The sequence below is a fragment of the Amborella trichopoda genome, chromosome 2 (genome assembly GCF_054954075.1).
Source record: "Amborella trichopoda isolate Santa Cruz 75 chromosome 2, AtrichopodaSantaCruz75HAP2 v2.0, whole genome shotgun sequence".
Taxonomy (NCBI): Eukaryota; Viridiplantae; Streptophyta; class Magnoliopsida; order Amborellales; family Amborellaceae; genus Amborella; species Amborella trichopoda.
Genome location: NC_142337.1, coordinates 61,049,414 through 61,068,092, shown reverse-complemented (window position 1 = coordinate 61,068,092; position 18,679 = coordinate 61,049,414). Strand labels below are relative to the sequence as shown.

At 35.2% G+C, this 18,679-nt stretch overlaps 1 protein-coding gene across 1 annotated transcript; it reads left to right on the top strand.

The window, feature by feature from the left end:
• Positions 1 to 510: 510 nt before the first annotated feature.
• On the top strand, positions 511 to 14,562 carry LOC18445172 (uncharacterized). Its single transcript, XM_088859872.1, has 8 exons — positions 511 to 731; positions 940 to 1,131; positions 1,537 to 1,702; positions 2,539 to 2,935; positions 8,882 to 9,146; positions 11,898 to 12,089; positions 12,985 to 13,150; positions 13,997 to 14,562. The coding sequence occupies exons 1-8, from the start codon at positions 516 to 518 to the stop codon at positions 14,401 to 14,403; spliced, it is 2,001 nt and encodes a 666-aa protein (XP_088715998.1). The 5' UTR covers positions 511 to 515; the 3' UTR covers positions 14,404 to 14,562.
• Positions 14,563 to 18,679: the final 4,117 nt, after the last annotated feature.

Sequence of the window (18,679 nt, the reverse complement as noted above, 5' to 3'; positions counted from 1 at the left end):
CAAACATTCAACTCTCTCTCTCAATCGACAGCCAATCATCTCTTTTTAAAGGTTGGTCAACCTGTATTATTATTTTTTTCACGATTGCCCTTAGGTCTAAGGATGGACTTCTCGATCTGAATTTCAATTTTTTTTAGTTTTTTTTTTTTAGATTCTCATTAGTAGGGAACTGCCCCAAGCTTTAGGGCAGTGCTCTCCTAATGATCAAAATTTAAAAGAAAATTAATATTCAGTCTGAAGATGTCCTCATACAAAGGGTCAATTTTGAAAAAAATGGGTTGCCTAAATTTCTACCTATATATAAAGCACTTCATATTTTAGAAAATATTTTAGGGTCTGTATGTAAATGACTCGTACATATTTAATCGAACCCCATGTTGTTAAACGCGTATCTCACTCACACACTCTCTCTGTCAATCGACAACCAATCAGTTCTTTTTAACATTAATAATCCGGTGCCAAGAAGCTATATAAAGGAGACAGGGAAGAGGCAAGTGCACCAAAGAGGAAGCAAGATGAAGAACGTAGTAGTGTTATTGTTTTCTTGCATGCTTGTTTTTGGGGTTGGTGTGTGCAGTGGAGGGAGTTTGAGGAAGAATTTCTATAAGAAAACTTGTCCAAAGGCAGAGGAGACGGTGAGAAATTTCATATGGGGGCAGCTCTCTAATGGCAACAACTCTGCATTGCCTGCAAAGCTGCTCAGGCTGCATTTTCACGATTGCTTTGTGAGGGTGGGTTCCTTTTACTCATTCTAATTTTTTCACACATTAACACACATTCTCTCATCTTCGACAAGACCAAGATGTCTGTAAACACCAGTACAATTGGTTGGGGTGGTAGGCAACACAACGTGATGTTTTGAGATTCTTCAATGAGACAAAATTTCACTAAAGTTTGATCAAATTTCATGTTGTAATCTTGTAATGAACTATATTGCAGGGTTGCGATGCCTCTATATTGTTGAACTCGACGAGCAACAGCACTGCCGAGAAGGACGCGGTCCCTAACCTAACCCTAGCTGGATTCGACATCTTGGACCGACTTAAGGCCCTCCTCGAGTCAAAATGCCAGGGTCAAGTCTCTTGTGCTGATATTCTGGCTTTGGCAGCACGGGATGCCGTCTCCTTCCAGGTGCGGTTTTTATGGTACTCTTCTGTAGCTTCAGTATGTAAGTTATACGATCAACAGTCAGGCCTCGGCCATTTGTCTAGTGCAATGTACGGCAAAGATGAAGCTCATTTTAATTAAATGTTTGCCAAGCCGAACCATGGTTCACCTCCATCACCCTTTTTGAAAATGGTTGAACAGTCGATGGAAGCACTTGCATATCGTTTCAGGGTTTTGAGAAAATAAATGTTCGGACACCTTTTGTGCATGTTTATTATCGTATGAGTTTTTTTTTTTTTTACAAAATTATGAGAAACCACTCCCCTTCTCGACATCCGATGCATGAGGAGATGCACATATTTTAGTGGGCTAGCGGACTCACCAAAATTGTCATGCATCTTATTTCACACGTGTGAATTGCATGTGCAGTATAAGAGGCCATTGTGGGAAGTGCTAACGGGGAGGAGAGATGGGAATGTGTCCTTGGCTTCAGAGGTGGGACCAAACTTACCATCCCCTTCCTCAAATGTGACCCTTCTTCGCCAAAACTTTGCCAACAAAGGACTCGCACTCAAGGACCTGGTTGTTTTGTCAGGTAATTTATCAATAATTAAGAATAATTTCACCCAATGTTATCAAGATTGGCCCTCGGCACCGCACTAGTCATGGATCATGTCTAGCACCAATGAAGAGTCAAGTCCAGTCAACACCAATGCGCCCATCGATCATATTGGTTGGGTTGAAATTCAAACTAATGAAAAAAAAATAGAAACGATTGTTTAAAAATATAAAATAATCAGACATAATTGTTTAATTTTATATAATTCGTTGACGTTGAACCGTTCAAAATTTACTGGTCTACCTAATCAAACATTATTTTAACTGATTTTCAATCCAATTTGATTTTTGTTTTGGACCAAACTGATTAAGGCACTAGCAGAGGTCCTACCAATCAGACTTGATGATTTGGTTTAGTCTTGAAAACTATGGTCTCACTTGCCCTCACCGTTGTTAAATTTTCCTTGTTTATTTGAATAATGCTTTATTAAGTAACATTTTATAGGCTCTTAATCTAAAACCAGTATTTTAAAAAGAAAAAGTATACAATGAGACTATTTACCTTGGGTACAGGATCGTCACAATTAATCTTAACTGCTGGATGTGAAATTGGATGGTGCATTTATTTCATTGATCAACTTCAAATTTCAAAAAAAATTTCTCAAACTCAGTGGGACATCTAAACTATAATATTTTACATATAGTAGTTGTAAATAATTGCGACCTCCTCGTAAGTGTGACGATCCTTGATATTTTACATATACAACCCCTTTTTAAAAAATTTGACCTCCAACTCAAACTCATCTGAACCACTGACAAGGAGAAAGACTGATGAATACAAACTGATCCTAGTTGATTTTCCTCAAAACCCAGGGGCTCATACCATAGGAGTGGGACATTGTGGCATCATAACCAACAGGCTCTACAACTTCACAGGCAAGGGAGATTCCGACCCTTCTCTAAACTCAACCTATGTTGCGTTCCTCAAAACCAAGTGCCCTAATCCACCAAACTTCACCATCACCGTCGGAATGGACCCCAACAGCTCCCTGTCCTTCGATAACCATTACTTCGAAATCCTCAAGGAACACAAAGGCTTCTTCATATCTGATGCCACGCTCTTGACCAACGCAAACTCGCGATTTTTTGTCGATCAAATGCAGAATTCTCGGAACTTTTTCACAGAGTTCGCAGCTTCAATGAAGAGGATGGGGGACATTGGTGTGCTAGCAGGAAAGGCAGGAGAGATCAGGAAGATATGCAGTAAAACAAATTCATAGAGTTGGTTCTTTTGGAAATGATTTTAATTGTTATTTTGGTTTTTTTTTTGTTTTAAAAGTCACCTTTGTAGGAATAAAATATGGGCCTTTTTTTACTTTATTTTTTGGAGGGAAAATTGATTTTGCTTGTGCCACAACGTAGTCTTTTCAATATACGTGCATTCTCTCTCTCTTACACACACTAAAACTGTTGACCTAATATCAGTAAGTAAAACATTACATGTTACAGTTCTCTCTATATAATCACATTGGAATCTCATGTGAAGTAGTAAAACCATGAAAACAATCAAAGTCACACGTGTCAACCATGTTGAAAGATGCAATTGTAGTCCCAAAAAATCGTAAAATGGCCAATAAATATATTTCCAGTCCTAATTGTTAAATTTAAAGCTCCAGAAATGATCCCGATCAAGCAAATATATATATACTTGAAAATTTTGAAACTAGATGGTCTAAATAATGCATTAAAAGATTTCTTTTCTTTGAATTTGAAATCTGTTTTTTTTTAAATTATCCATGCATCTCAAGGTTGAGATGATCAATTACAGGGTTTTCTTAATCGACATATTTCATTTGATCGCTTATATTATATGAATTTGCCCCATTCCATTTCACAAATGGATTTTCACATCCAATTGCCACCTCTATATGAGATATCCTTCTCGAATTACCGGTGAATGAAATTGGTACTTATTGAGATTGTATATAATATGAGATTTTAGTTTCTGCATTAATCATGCTAAGAAATTGCTAATCGGATTGTACAAGGGGAAAAGCTTATATAGGGCTGCAAGTTTATATTATAGAAGTAAGGTGCATGTCAAAAATCCAGTAGAAAAGAGTATTCTAAAGTTTGAAAACCTTTCAATTGATCATCTCAACCTCGAGATGTATAAATATAAAGAAGAAAAAGAATTTTAAATCTTAAAACCATTACATATCCTAATAAGTTACTCAAACTTTCTATTTTCAATATTTTATAGAACAACCCAATCTAAACTATTTTTGAGGAATTTAAATTTCATAATTGGGGGTGAATATAGTTTTTTACGCCATTGTGAGGTTTTTGACACCAAAATTATATCTTTCAACAAAATTTAGAGGTGCACCTTACCTACATAATATAAGGTGGCACCTTATACAAACCTCAACCTTGTAAAATATGATGTCATTTATAATTTGGTGCAAAGTCACATAAGCCAACATCGTAGTACTTTATTCACCGAAAACTCAAGAAGCTCAAACCCTACACAAAAATGTTGTCAACACACGAAATTCTGCAAAGTTTCACTACAAAATCTAAACGCCAAAATCTTGAAATGGAACTACAATACCCACAACTAAAACCGACTAAAATCCAATCTAAGAAAAAAAAATTACAAAACGATTCAAATTTACATCAAAAGTTCACCATATGAAAAGTTTTGCAACAAAAAATCAAGTTCGTCTTTTGCGGGCAATGCTTTTACTATGCTTCTTGACATCAGTGGGTGGGTGGCGCACTGGGACCCTGATACCGTGCAGATCGTCGTCTTGGAACTCGTCCTCTGTCCATCTAGAGCTGCCGCTCAGCAGTTGATACGAGCTCTTCTTCACTGGATTGCTCCTCATATGCCTCTTGTTCTTCCTCAAGACAAGATCACCTCTCGCTTGAACTCCTTTAAATATCGATCTTTCCTTTTAAGGTCTCGAGCCGCCAGCGCATTGTCAATAATCTCTACAAAATGGTTTGCTTTGGTCCCTGTATCTCCGCAATTACAATACTCAGGGTATTGACATGACAAAGAAGGTAAAAGAAAATTATAGATTACAAATTTGAACTGAAATCAAGTTACCATGATATCGCCATAACCTTGAGGTGTATACCCATCCGTCCAAGGGTTATCTGAGTTATAGGGATGGAAACCTGCATGTACCATGTTTCATACTCCTTTGAAGGCAAACCATGACTCTCGTCTGGCTTGCTCATATGACAATATAGCTTGCCCATATGGCAGTAGTCAAGCCGGTTGCACCATGCTCTGATTTGGGGTGCGAACGGTTGCTCATAATTTTCTTCATTTTTACCCCACCTCTTTGCTCTATCCCATCTATCAAGATTTGCTAAAATGGGCTGCCTTAAGCCAAACTGTCTTAGCACCCGATCTGGAAGGTACCACTCCGCTCGGCTATATTGTCAAATAAAGAGCGGCATCAAATGCCTCCCGATCCAAAACCCCCCCATCTTCGTCCTCAGCATCAATATCTTTCTGAGCCTCCTATCCAAAACCCCTCATCTTCGTCCTCAGCGTCAATGTCTTCCTGAGCTTTATATAGGTTCTATAATACCTGTAGACATGGATAACAATACATATATTAACAGATATGCATGAATAACTATGAGGATTCCTCCTCATGGGCCCTCTTGTTCAAGATCACCTCTCGCTTGACCTCCTTTAAATATTTATCTTTCATTTTAAGGATCTCGAGCTGTCAGCACATTGCCAATGATCTCTACAAAATGTTCTAATTTATCATAACAAATTTTTAAACAAGTAATTTTGCCAGCTCCTATAGTGTGACGGGCGGTATGTACAACGCCCGGGAACGAATTCACCGCCGTATGGCTGATCGGCGATTACTAGCGATTTTGACTTTCTTGAAAAGGAGGTGATCCAGCCGCACCTTCCAGTACAGCTATCTTGTTACGACTTCACTCCGGTCACTAGCCCCGCCTTCGCTCCTTACTGTTAAGGTAACGACTTCGGACATGGCCAGCTCCCATAGTGTGACGGGTGGTATGTACAAGGCCGGGGAACGAATTCACCGCCATATGGCTGACCGGCGATTACTAGCGATTTCGGCTTCATGCAGGCGAGTTCCTGCCTACAATCCAAACTGAGGACAGGTTTTGAAGTTAGCTTACCCTCGCGAGATCGCGACCCTTTGTCCAGGCCATTGTAGCACGTGTGTCGCCCTGGTCGCTTGCCATCCGAACTAAGGACGAGTTTTGAAGTTAGCTCACCCTCGCGTGATCGCGACCCTTTGTCTAGGCCATTGTAGCATGTGTGTCGCCCAAGGCATAAGGGGTATGATGACATACGTCTCGCAACCGTTGGTGGTGCAATGAGGTCGCAACCGTTGGTGGTGCAATGAGGTCACTAGATGAAGGGAACTCCAATATTTTTGGAACCAAAAAGTATTTTCATTTGAAATTATTTTTCTCTCAAAAATAGATAAATATAATGAAATAAATATTGTATAAATGTATTATATTCAATATATATATATATATATATATATATATATATATATATATATATATATATATATATATAAAATAAAATATATAATATAATATATTTATATTTATTTTATTAATGTATATTTCTAATATATATCTATTATTTATTAAGCAAGACGGCAACCCGCCCTATTTTTAGGACACGTCTCCCTTTCCCTTTTTTTTTTTCTAAACGACAGTTCAGCTATTGTCCCTCTTTTCAAAAGTTTCAAAGCCAAAGGTTTTACCTCCTTAAATCTCTCCAACAATCTCTCTCTTACCTCCTTAAATCTCTCCAACAATCTCTCTCCAACCCTAAATAAGGTCAGTTTTCAACATGTTTGAGGATATGATTTTTAGGAGGTACTACAGCTAAATGAAAACAAAAATATAAATCTTTTAATGTTATTTGATATCTTTTGACCCTCAGTAATTTTGCGACATGTTGACATCTTTCATGATATTTAATAGGTATTCCAAAAATAATTGTCATGCAATATTTGAGAGAGTATATAGGAAACCATTTCTATAAGATTGAGGTCCTAAACAATCAAAATAAAGCGCGTCTCAAAAATTCACTAGAAGGAGTTGTTTCGATGTTAGAAAACATTCAAATCCAATGATCTCAACCTTGAGATACATGGACATAAAAAAAAATGGGCTTCAAGTTTTGAAAACAGTACATCTTGTAATATATTATCTAGACCGTCAATTTTCAAGTTTTCCAAGTGATAATAGATATGTTTGATCTACACTACTTTTGAAGCTTTAAATTTTATAATTAGAGATGGAAATAAATTTTCGGATCATCGTAAAGATTTTTACTACTAAAACAACGTCTTTCTTCTTTTTTTGACAAATGTTACCAGCTTTATTACTAGAAAAAAAACTAAAATAACATATTTCAATACCATTTGAAGGTGAAAAAAACTAAAACATATTTCAATACAAATTAAACAAAGAGAAGATCAACTTTATATATCATTTTCAGCGCGTTGACAACCTCCCCTATTTATCAATTTTATCCTGTTTGCTTTTTCTTATTAAGGTCCCTAGCCACATGGTCCTACTTTATTAAACAATTTCATAGGAACTATAGCCATGTATATATCAATCGATACCTATGTCAATATGAAGAAATTAATAGTTCACAAGTCAAAGTAACATACATGAAGTTGTTTGCAAATTGTATATATGTATATATAAAAAGATTGCATACTAATTGGTCAATAATACAAGTCGAAAGAGGTCATAACCATTATTGGCGGTTGAATGCAAAATTTGATAATTTGTGGGGGAGTCATAAAACAGATTTTTTTTTTTTTAGATTGCCTGATTCTGTATCCAATAGTCACCAGTGATTATGACTTTCTTGTATCAAATATACATAGTCTCGTTCTATACTTTACCTATGTAAAGTTCACATTCCTATGTATGTGATCTACATCAATAATCGACCTTGATCTCTCTAATTCACCAAATAATCCAAGTTTCCTATAAATTTTCATGATTCAAATTTAAACCATAAATAGTATATAGGAAATGTGGTTGTTTTTCTTCCTTATTTTTTATATTTTAATTTTTTTACTTTCCAATTCTATGGTATGCCCTGAGGCAGGTAGGAAGGCAAGTAAAATAAGTCTTGGGAGTGGCTTTAAACCTTGAAATTGTTCTTCACCATAGCCTAGTTTTGATCCTAAATTAGTTTTGATTTGAATGATACTAAAATTGCCTTGCTAATTAATTTAGGATTATATCAACCATCCATCTGGTACAATAACGGTTAAGCCACGGTGACTCTCAGTAAATTATGCTATTGGATTTGAGGACCTAAATTTCAAATCAGTGCAAATCCATTTCCATCTCAAATCCATGAATTTGGAGCCCCAAAAATAGTGTTAAATCTGATGATCATTGAAGAATTAAACTGAACAAGCCCATTTTTAAAGCTTGAAATTCAATTGCATTTGTTTTCGAGAATTCATTATCGTAGTGAAATGGTGGATGCACAAATTCATTATCGTAGTGAAATGGTAGATGCACCGCACTAAGTGAATCCGGGGGCTCACTAAACCCCGTCCCTATTAAAGATCAAAGAATATGTTTTCAAGAGCATGAGTTCTCTACAAAGCCAAAATGATGTTTTTTTTCCCATACTTTATATTGAGAAACATTAAATACTAGATTCTAAGATACTTCTTCACATGATTAAGACATGTGCTAAGTGGACTCGAAGATTCCTTGTTCATATGAAGGAAAAGCCTGCCTCACTACAAAACTCTCTCTTATTATAATATTATTATGCAAGGAAACAATTATGAATTAGCAATGGTCAAATTATCTTAATCTACTGTCATTGTGCTAAGAAAGTGGTGATATAATATACAAAAGGAAGGGCGGGCACCATATGCGAAGCCGACAAATACATATTCGATTAGGAAAATATTCAAAGAGCTTGGGTTCATTGACGATTTACAACGCTACGTCCTAGGTTCAATTCCTATTAAAGATAGCGACTCTCTAACCACTGACTCACATAAAAAAATAACAGATTCAATCAACCGTGATATTAGTAACCAATCATCTCTCTCCCCCTCCCCCTCCCCCTGTATGTCACGTATATATTTAATGAACCTCCATGTAATCTTGCATTTATCTCTCTTTATGCATAAAGCTATATAAAGGAGACAGGGGAGAGGCAATTGCACCAAAGAGGAAGCAAGATGAGGAACGTAGTAGTGTTATTGTTTTCTTGCCTGATTGTTTTTGAGGTTGCTGTGTGCAGTGGAGGGAGTTTGAGGAAGAATTTCTATAAGAAAACTTGTCCAAAGGCAGAGGAGACGGTGAGAAATTTCATATGGGAGCAGCTCTCTAATGGCAATAACTCTGCATTGCCTGCAAAGTTGCTCAGGATGCATTTTCACGATTGCTTTGTGAGGGTAGGCACCTTTTCTTCTAGTTAGCTTCTCAAGCCTTAGTCTCTCAAAGAAATCCTCTCTCTCTCTGGAATAGACTATCTTATAAAAAATTAATGTATTTCTCATAATATTATTTTATTAGGACTTTAATATGTACTCTTCATTATATAAAATGTTATTTAACTATTTAATTTTTTATGATTTTCAGCTATTTTTTAATATTTATTGATAAAACCATGTAATCTTTAGCAAATTACTTTGAATAAAATAAAAGTGTTTCATAAAACGAGCCCGGGTATAGACTGGCTAGATAACAAGTGCATTCAAAACGGGCCCTTATAGTATTCAGGTTCTTATGGAAACGGAGTTGAGTAACTGTTCCTATTGAAAGCGTAGAGTGGGTCGATTCGTGTCCGGATCCATGGGATTCGGATTTGGATTCGAAAAGTATACATGAGATCCAGATCCATTTGGATTCAGATTATTTAGGTCCAGATTCAGATTCAAAAAGTATACATGGGATCTAGATTTAGACCCAATCAGATCCAAAAAATTATTTTATATATCATTTTATATCTAAATAATAATATAAAATAATACATAATAAAAAATACTATATAACATATAGGTAAATTATAAAATAATTTATAGTATTTTAATAAGGAATACGTTTATATATGGTTGCAATCTTCAAATGTAGAATTACATATGCACCTCAAACATCCATCGGAAAAAGTTGTTTTAATGTTGAAAAACCTTCGAATTGATCATCTCGATATTGAGATGTATGAATATGAAAAAAATAAATATTTGGAGTCCCAGAAATATTGCATCATGCAACACATTATCTAGACCGTCCATTTTTAAGATTTTTATACATTTAAAACACTACTTGATTTTAACCATTTTTGAAGTTTGAACTTTTATAATTAGATATGAAAGTAAACTTTCATATGATCCGAAGTATTTTTACACCAAATTACATGTTATGATAAAATTTTGGAGGTGCACCTTAATGGGATTCACACCCTTTTAATAATTGGGTCGGATCCGGATCAGATCCAATTGTACCCAAATCTGATCCAAATTATTTTTTGGATCAAAATTTTGGATCTGGATCCGACGCGTTGGATTTCAACCCATATCCAGATAGGGTCCGAAATTCGTGTTTCAGATCCAAAGGTAAATTTTCATTTTATCCTACTCTAGGTGATGAGGTATACCCCACTTCTATAACCGCTGGATTTTAGCAAGAAAACACCCATGAATGCATGGAAGGTGGCTTTGGGGTAATAATACATGGAGAAATATTGTTTCATGCAGGCCGGATTGCATTTGTACAATATGGAGGTATAAAAGATGGATGCAAATAGGTGGTTGTTTTAAAAACAATTGTAACCAACGGTCTAAATATTTTTTAATGTAAATATTATTTCTGATTTTTACATTTTTTTTATTTTTTCTGATCATTCTCTAAAAATTAAAATCAAATTATATGTAAAAAATATTTATTGCCAAGCCCACCCATACATGAATACCATGCTTATGCCAAATATAACGCTTTGTAACAAAAAACCATCAGCCACCACCTTTAGATAAAAAGTGGATGGTGGATGTTGGGTCTATTCCACATTCCTAGAAAATTTTCCTATTTCAAAAGGGTTTACGAGTTGTTGAGTAATTTATATACTTATTACACTTTCCTTATACACATAATCGCATATGTTTCAAGTATTCTACCAATTCCTACCCATCACTAAAGTTATACTATTTGGGATAATTTCACTAATTCCTCCTTCCGAATCGTTATGATTGTAATCAATCCTAGTTGTTGGATGTAAATTGAAAAGGCTAAAAGTATTTAACGGGGCTCACATTCTCAAAAAAAATGCTTTTATCTTTGTGACACAACTCCTACTAACTTATTATTTGTACTTGAAGTTAATTTAGAAAAGGCTTCCAAAGAAAATGAGGGAAAGAAAATCTAGAGACATAGAGAAGTGGATAATAGAGGCCCATGAATTTCAAACTTAACACAATGTCAAATTTAAAGTAATTTGATTATATACCATGAGACCATTTACCTTTGGTACAAGGACCATCTAATTTGAAATCTGATAGCTTAGGTATGTCTTAAAGTTTGTGAAAATTTCTTTTGAACTTTTAGCCTGGTCAATGGAATAAATGTAGCCACCCAATTTCACATCCAATGATCAAAATTAATCATGACCACCTTGTACCAAAAGTAAAAATCTCATTGTATATCTTTCTTTCTTTCTTTTTTTCTTTTTTTCTTCTTTTTTTTGGTTGCTGCCAAAATTTAAGTAACTTGCACCCATTTTTTAAAAGAGCGGCTTATATAGAGCTGAGGCTCTAAACAATCAAATTAGAGCCGACCTCAAAAATTTCACTAGAAGATATCGTTTTGATGCCCAAATATCCTCAATTTGAGCATTTCAACATCAATATGCATGGACATGAGAATAAAATGGATTTCAAGTTTGCAAATAGTGCATCTTGTAATATATTTTTGGACCGTAATTTTCAAGATTTTCAAACTGTCATTGATCTACTCGATCTATATTATTTTTTAAACTTTAAATTTTATTATTAAAGATAAAAATATATTTTAAGGCTATCACAAAGATCAAATATTGAAACCACATTTCTCGATACTATTTGAAGGTGCGTTTTACTTTGATTATTTAGAGCCTCGGCTCTATACAAACCGCACCCTTTTTTAAGATGCCGTCTAACATCGAATTATTGCAGGGATGCGATGCCTCCATCTTGTTGAACTCGACGAGCAATAGCACAGCAGAGAAGGACGCGGTTCCCAACCAAAGCCTGACCGGGTTTGACATCTTGGACCGACTCAAGGCCCTCATCGAGTCCCAATGCTTGAATACAGTCTCATGCGCCGACATTCTCGCTCTGGCCGCCCGTGATGCAGTCTCCTTCCAGGTACACATGCATCATGTACAATCCACAATTGTGCACCAGCCATAGCATCCATACGATGGACAGTAGAGCAGAACTTCAAATGAATCTTGGTTGTTTTCTAACAACATACTTGTGGTTCATCTCCGTAGGGCTGAGAATTTACCGGGTTTGGATTTAAAATTTGGATTTGAATAGCAATTTAGATCAAATCTATGTACAGGTGGATCCGATCTAGATTTGACCCAAATATTAAAATAATATATTATGTTATATAAATACATATATGTCATGTATTTATTAATTTATTCATATAATGTATATAGTTTAACACCAAAGCTAGAACTAATTGAATCCGGATCCAAACATTATGGATTCAATCAAATCTAGATCTAGTTACTATGTATACTTTTTGGATCTAGATCTAAGTGGATCCGGAACCGATCTAAACAAAACACTGCCCTACATCACTATTGTCCTTGAGTATGATACACATGTTTATAGGGGATACACTACGCATAAGCATATGAAATACCTAGAAAGCTTGTCCATCATCTATCTTCAAGATGAACGGTGGAGATCAGCCGAGGCATCACTAGAAAATAGGTCATGCCTATATAACAAGCTCTAACATGATATATATTGTAATAACAGTGAGTAGTCTTCACCTTAAAATTATCCAATCAAAACATGATGGGACAGCAAGGTTCATGCACATGAGATGCATGATCTAATGCAATTCACAACCCACCCACTACACCTGCGATTCATCTCCACCATCCATCACTAGAATTGGTGGTGGACTGACCACTAGTGTATCACATAGCGCACACATTGTGTGTGTATGTTGCATTTTATCTTTATTTGTTTTTCTTCAATGGATAACTGGATCACAGAGTCGTGTGAATTGCAAATGCAGTATAAGCAGTCACTGTGGGAAGTTTTGACGGGAAGGAGGGATGGGAATGTATCCCTAGCATCTGAAGTGGGTCCAAATATACCTTCACCAGCCTCAAACTTAACTGTTCTTCGCCAAAACTTTGCAAACAAAAAACTCACAGAAAAGGACCTCGTTGTCTTATCAGGTAAGTTTTATGGTGATTTGTATTATAGGACTGTTTATTCTTCATCAGTTTTTTAAAACCCGGATTGGGTGGGTCAATCACCTGTTAGAGTGATCCGGATTGCAAATTCAAGCCAGGTCGGGCCATTCTTTAATATGATAATTGGAACAAAAAATTTAAATAAAATCCTATATTTGAAATAATTAAAAAATAAAAAAAAATTAATAAAAAAATGAAATGGTGGGAACCAGACGATTTAGCTTATCAAGATCACCTGGTTCCTTGGCAAACTCTCCTAGTTCTCGAGGGAGTATCAATTGCAGATCTAGATTGGTTATATTTAGAACACTGGTTTGGATACATGAATGTCGCAATCACCTATAACAAGCTAAAGATGAGAGATTGGACATACCCCGAGTTATATCACATAGCTTAAAAAAAAAAAAAAAAAATCTGGAGATGAAACATAATCCTAGATCCCTAATTTTACATTTGATGGTCAAAGATAATTATGACATCTTTGTACCAATGGTAAACTGATTTTATATTTTAAATTTTGATTATTATTACGCTATTGTTTCTCTACTTAAAGGGAATAATGTATGTTGCACTACTACGAGAGTACATTATACATTCTACGAGAGTACATTATACATTCTACTTTTAGCCCTTGCTTTTGTGAAATTTATCCAAACAACAATTGGAGATTAAGCATTTAACATTTTGCCCGTTTGCAACTATTCCAACTCAAGACCATGTATTTTTAATGGATAATTTGAAATTAAGTAAAAACATAGATAAAATATTAAATTATTCATTCTCATACATAATCTGTTAAATTTAAATCCCCTTTATCATTAAACACAGGAGGCCACACTATAGGAGTTGGACACTGTGCCATCATCAACAACAGGCTCTACAACTTCACAGGAAAGGGCGACTCGGACCCTTCAATGAACTCCACATACGTCGCCTTCCTCAAAACGAAGTGCCCATCGCCACCCAACCCAAACATCACGGTTGAAATGGACCCAAAGAGCTCTCTCTCCTTTGACAACGATTACTTCAAAATCCTCAAGCAAAATAAGGGCCTCTTCACATCCGATGCTGCACTTTTGACGTCGAGAGTAACGCGAAAATTGGTGAATGAATTGCAAAATTCGAATGACTTCTTTACTGAGTTCAAGAAGTCGATGAAGAAGATGGGGGACATTGGTGTGCTCACAGGAAATGTAGGAGAGATTAGGAAGATATGCAGTAAAATAAATTCCTAGAGTTTGTTCTTTTAGAAATGATTTTAGTTCCTAGAGTTGGTTCTTTTAGAAATGGTATTAGTTCCTTGAGTTGGTTCTTTTAGAAATGATTTTAGGTGTTGTGGTGTTCTTGTCTGATTAAGGCAATTTATGCTTGATAATAAAATGTGGGTCTTTTTTCTGAGGGAAAATGGATTAATTGCATGGATCTGAGCATACTCTTCGGATCAATCATGTACGTTGTACGTGGATGAATATATGCATGCAGAATTCCAATCATCCTTTCTCTCTCTTCTTCTCTGGCCCGGTACAGTGTATTTATTCCTCATGGGTGAGGTTTGCAGCAACTCTAAACAATCAAAGTAAGGTGCACCTCCAAACTTTGTCATAAGATGTAATTTTGGTGTCCAAGGTTTTTAGGATGGTCCCTTAATCTATTCTCATCTCTAATTAGAATATTTTAAAGTTTAAAAATGGCTCAAATCAAGTAGATCGATAAATACGTGAAAATCTTGAAAATAAATTGTCCAAATAATGTGTTACACATGTTTAATTGGCTTCGATTTCCCATTACTTTCTCATTTTAAATAATACAATATAAAATAAAATGTCTCATCATGTTTCTTTCCTTTTGAGTGATTTACGTAAGGACCTTAAAATTTTAGATAAAATATCAAATACTCCATTTATAGGCGAAAATTACAAAAAAAAATATCGACTCTCTTTTTTTTTAGTTTTTTCAAAATTGCTCCTCGATCAATCTGAATTTTGATTTTTGTTTTTAGTTTTTTTTTAGTAGGGTAGTGCATTCAATCTTGCGGCACTGCCCTACTAATGAAAAAACTAAAAAATATAAAAAAAAACAAAATTTGAGTTGATCTCAAGGCAAGTTTAGAAAAAATAAAAATAAAAATGTGTTGATCGACATTCTTTTGTACTTTTCGCCTATAAGCGAAACATTTTGCATTTGACCTAAAATTTTAAGATCCGTGCATGAATCACTCTTTTCCTATTTTTGTAACGCTGCATGAGGTTTCTTCCCATCCCTTCACATTTTTGTAACGCTACATGAGGTTTTTTCCCCATCCCATGTAAACTACTAACGAAGTGGTTCTTTTATACCTTGCCATTCGTAAAAGCGGTTGGCAAATAGCGGCGCGTTCATCGCTGTAAATACTTAAAAGTTGGCTCGTCCGGATCGGAAATCATCATTGGATCAGAAATTCAGAATGGATGGTAACAGTTCATTACGGTCTACACTACGGGTGCAACTAAAGAAACGGGCGAGTCACTTGGAGAACTAAGCGATTTTGTCACAAAAATTTGCCTGGATCACACCTATTTTATTTTTTATTTTTTTAAATTTTTTCAAATCCACAGTATATTTTTTTTTACTAGTTTCCAAACAAGAGAATCAATCAGATTCCCCTCGAATTGACAATCCATCCATCTAGTGGCCAATTAGACCACCCGATCCGAGTTTTAAAACATGGACAAAATAGTGCTATCCCAAGCTTTACCTAAAGTTCACCAAATTTATCTTTTTACTCGAAGCGAGAGGAGTGATTTCATGTCACTATGTTATTAGAATATAATGAAATCTCACTTCTAAATAATTATATTTATAGTATTTGTATGACCCCAAATCTTGCGCACGCCCTCCCTTTATCCGAATAATCAATCCTCAAAAAACTACAACTCAATTTGCACCCTATATATATATATGGTACAATGAGTCCCCTGCAACAATAAATCTAGCCCATTTATATGGTGAATTTCAAGATCTAAGCCTTTACAAACTCAAAATCAATTTTTTAAAATATTGTTCATTTAATCATAATAAAGCCATCCAAACAATTTGGAAATAGAACAATCCTTCTAAAGCCTAGATCTAATCATCTTACCAAAATAGATAGCGTATATTAATTGAGCTAGAAAATCAATTTCTAAGGTGTGTGTGTTTCCAAATTTTCCCTTTTGTGATTGTTCATTTGAATGAAAAGAATGTATATTTAAAAATGGGAAATGACCTTGTGAGACCCTCCCACACCCATGCGTGTAGAACCCCAAAGGATCACCATTAAATTTGACACAGATCTCTAGAAAAGTCAAGTCTCACACCCATGTGATATTTTTTTTAGAGATCTGTGCTGAATTTAATGGTGATCATTTGGGATCCTACACACATGGGTGTGGGAGGGTCTCATGGGATCATTACTCTTTAAAAATTAGGATCAAACAAATAGTCATAACATGGATATTGAAGATCATTTCATTATTGGGTTTTGTTAGGCTATACCACTTGGTGGTATATACCCTTAAAATCCTCAACATTTTTTAACACTCAGATACCCTTATCCTATAGTGTAATAACTTTTTGTCTATGAGTATTTTAAGTAATTAATCAAAAGTAAAGTTCCTAATATAAACAAAAGCATTTTTTAATAATAGTAGACAATGACATCTCCGACGTGGTGTGTGACATCACCCACAAGATGCATTCGTTGTTTTTTAACTACTAATATAATACAACTATTTTCTTATAGAAATATACATTCTACCCTTTTAAATGATAAAAAACGCCCCTACATAAAAAGTTTTGTATTACAATTCAAGGGCTAAAAATGTTGAAGACTTTACGGTACATTACTATAAAACAGTTGCATGCATGAAATCACTCCCCAAAAATAGATAAAAATCAAGGGTAGTGTGCTTTATTTATGACTATTAATTTCAAGACACGTATTTGTAAACGCGTGGTGCATATGCATGCTCTTAAATCTTAATTTAGAGTATTTTAAGACATGAATGTCCAGTAGTTTGGTGATTACTTCGCTCGCCCAAGAGAGCAAGTATACAAGGTGCTCCTATGGGACCGGACTATGTATGCTCTAGACAGATATCCTTCCAAACTTACTCCTATATAGAGTTCCGAATTGTTTAACTTGCATTTTATAACTTATCTTTTGCAAGTAGAATGATAGATTGTGGGACGAGTGAGGAGATGGCATATCGCAGCCATTGACCATAGCCAAGAATGGCTGAGGATTCGCATGATTGTAGTTCAAGGGAACCTTCATTAGTTCCTTTCATTGGAAGTGGGAATTATATCCTAAAGGTTTAGGGCATACAAATAGTGGCAAATGGATGTGCACAATGTGTGAGAAATTTGATTTGAAGATGAAAGGCACCACAGTCTTTCTCATTCATATTCTCCGCCTCTCCTTTGAGGGAAGGTTCAAAGAGAGAAGATTTGAGGAAAGAGGGGATGATTTTGGTGAGAAAAGAGGGGATGATTTTTGTGAGAAAAGTGAGCGTGGGTTGAGGAATAAATTCTATGAGAAAAGTTGCCCTCAGGCTGAGAGAATTGTGTGGGACTTCATATGGGAGAAATTATCAAGTTCTGGTAATTCAGGTTTACCAGCAAAGTTACTGAGGATGCACTTCCATGATTGCTTAGTTAGGGTACTGTCATTTACCTCATTAGCTACTTTCTTATCATGGCTTCGAAGTATGTGTGTTTTTGAGAGTCTGGTGATGATGGTCAAGGAAATTGTGGGTAAAGGGCCTTTTCGAACATAATATTTCGGAACTACCCATTCCGAACCTCATATTCATGATTTTATTTTAATGTGTATGCATATGTGTGTATTTGAGAGAGAGAGAGAGAGAGAGAGAGACCTCTATGATTTCATTGAGAAGCCCCTAAAACTTTTCAACCACAAAAAATGCAGTGGAGGTTGAACCCTCTAAATTTCCAAAAGGCAAGTATGTAATAAGAATATTTATCTTTGGTATAAAAAGGTCATGGCCAAGTTTTATGTGCTTTCCCTACTACATAAAATTTATATACTCCCCCTTATCCAACCGTCCATTCTGAATAGACGGTTGAGATAGCCCCAATCAAAATATCACGTATTTACACTATTTTATTTTTAAAAAAATTTATATAAGGTTGCAACCTTATAATGTAGAGCTACGGATGCACCTCAAAAATCCATCGGAAAAGGTAGTTTTAATGTTGAAAAACCCTTCTATTGATCATCTCGACATCGAGATGGATGACCATGAAAAATAAAAAAGATTTTAAATCTCAGAAATGCTGTATTTTATAACATATTATCTATACCGTCCATTTTCAAGATTTTCATTTGTCTATAGATCTACTTAATTTTAACCATTTCTGAAATTTAAAATTTTATAAATAGATATAAAAATAGATTTTGAAATAATCCTAAGAACATTTTACATCAAAATTATATACCATGATAAAATTTGAAGGTGCACCTTACCTCTA

Coding starts and splice junctions, on each gene's coding strand:
- LOC18445172 (XM_088859872.1), top strand. CDS start 516: ATGAAGAACGTAGTAGTGTTATTGTTTTCTTGCATGCTTGTTTTTGGG. Junction 9,147..11,897: donor TTCACGATTGCTTTGTGAGG/GTAGGCACCTTT, acceptor GAATTATTGCAG/GGATGCGATGCCTCCATCTT. Junction 12,090..12,984: donor GTGATGCAGTCTCCTTCCAG/GTACACATGCAT, acceptor TTGCAAATGCAG/TATAAGCAGTCACTGTGGGA.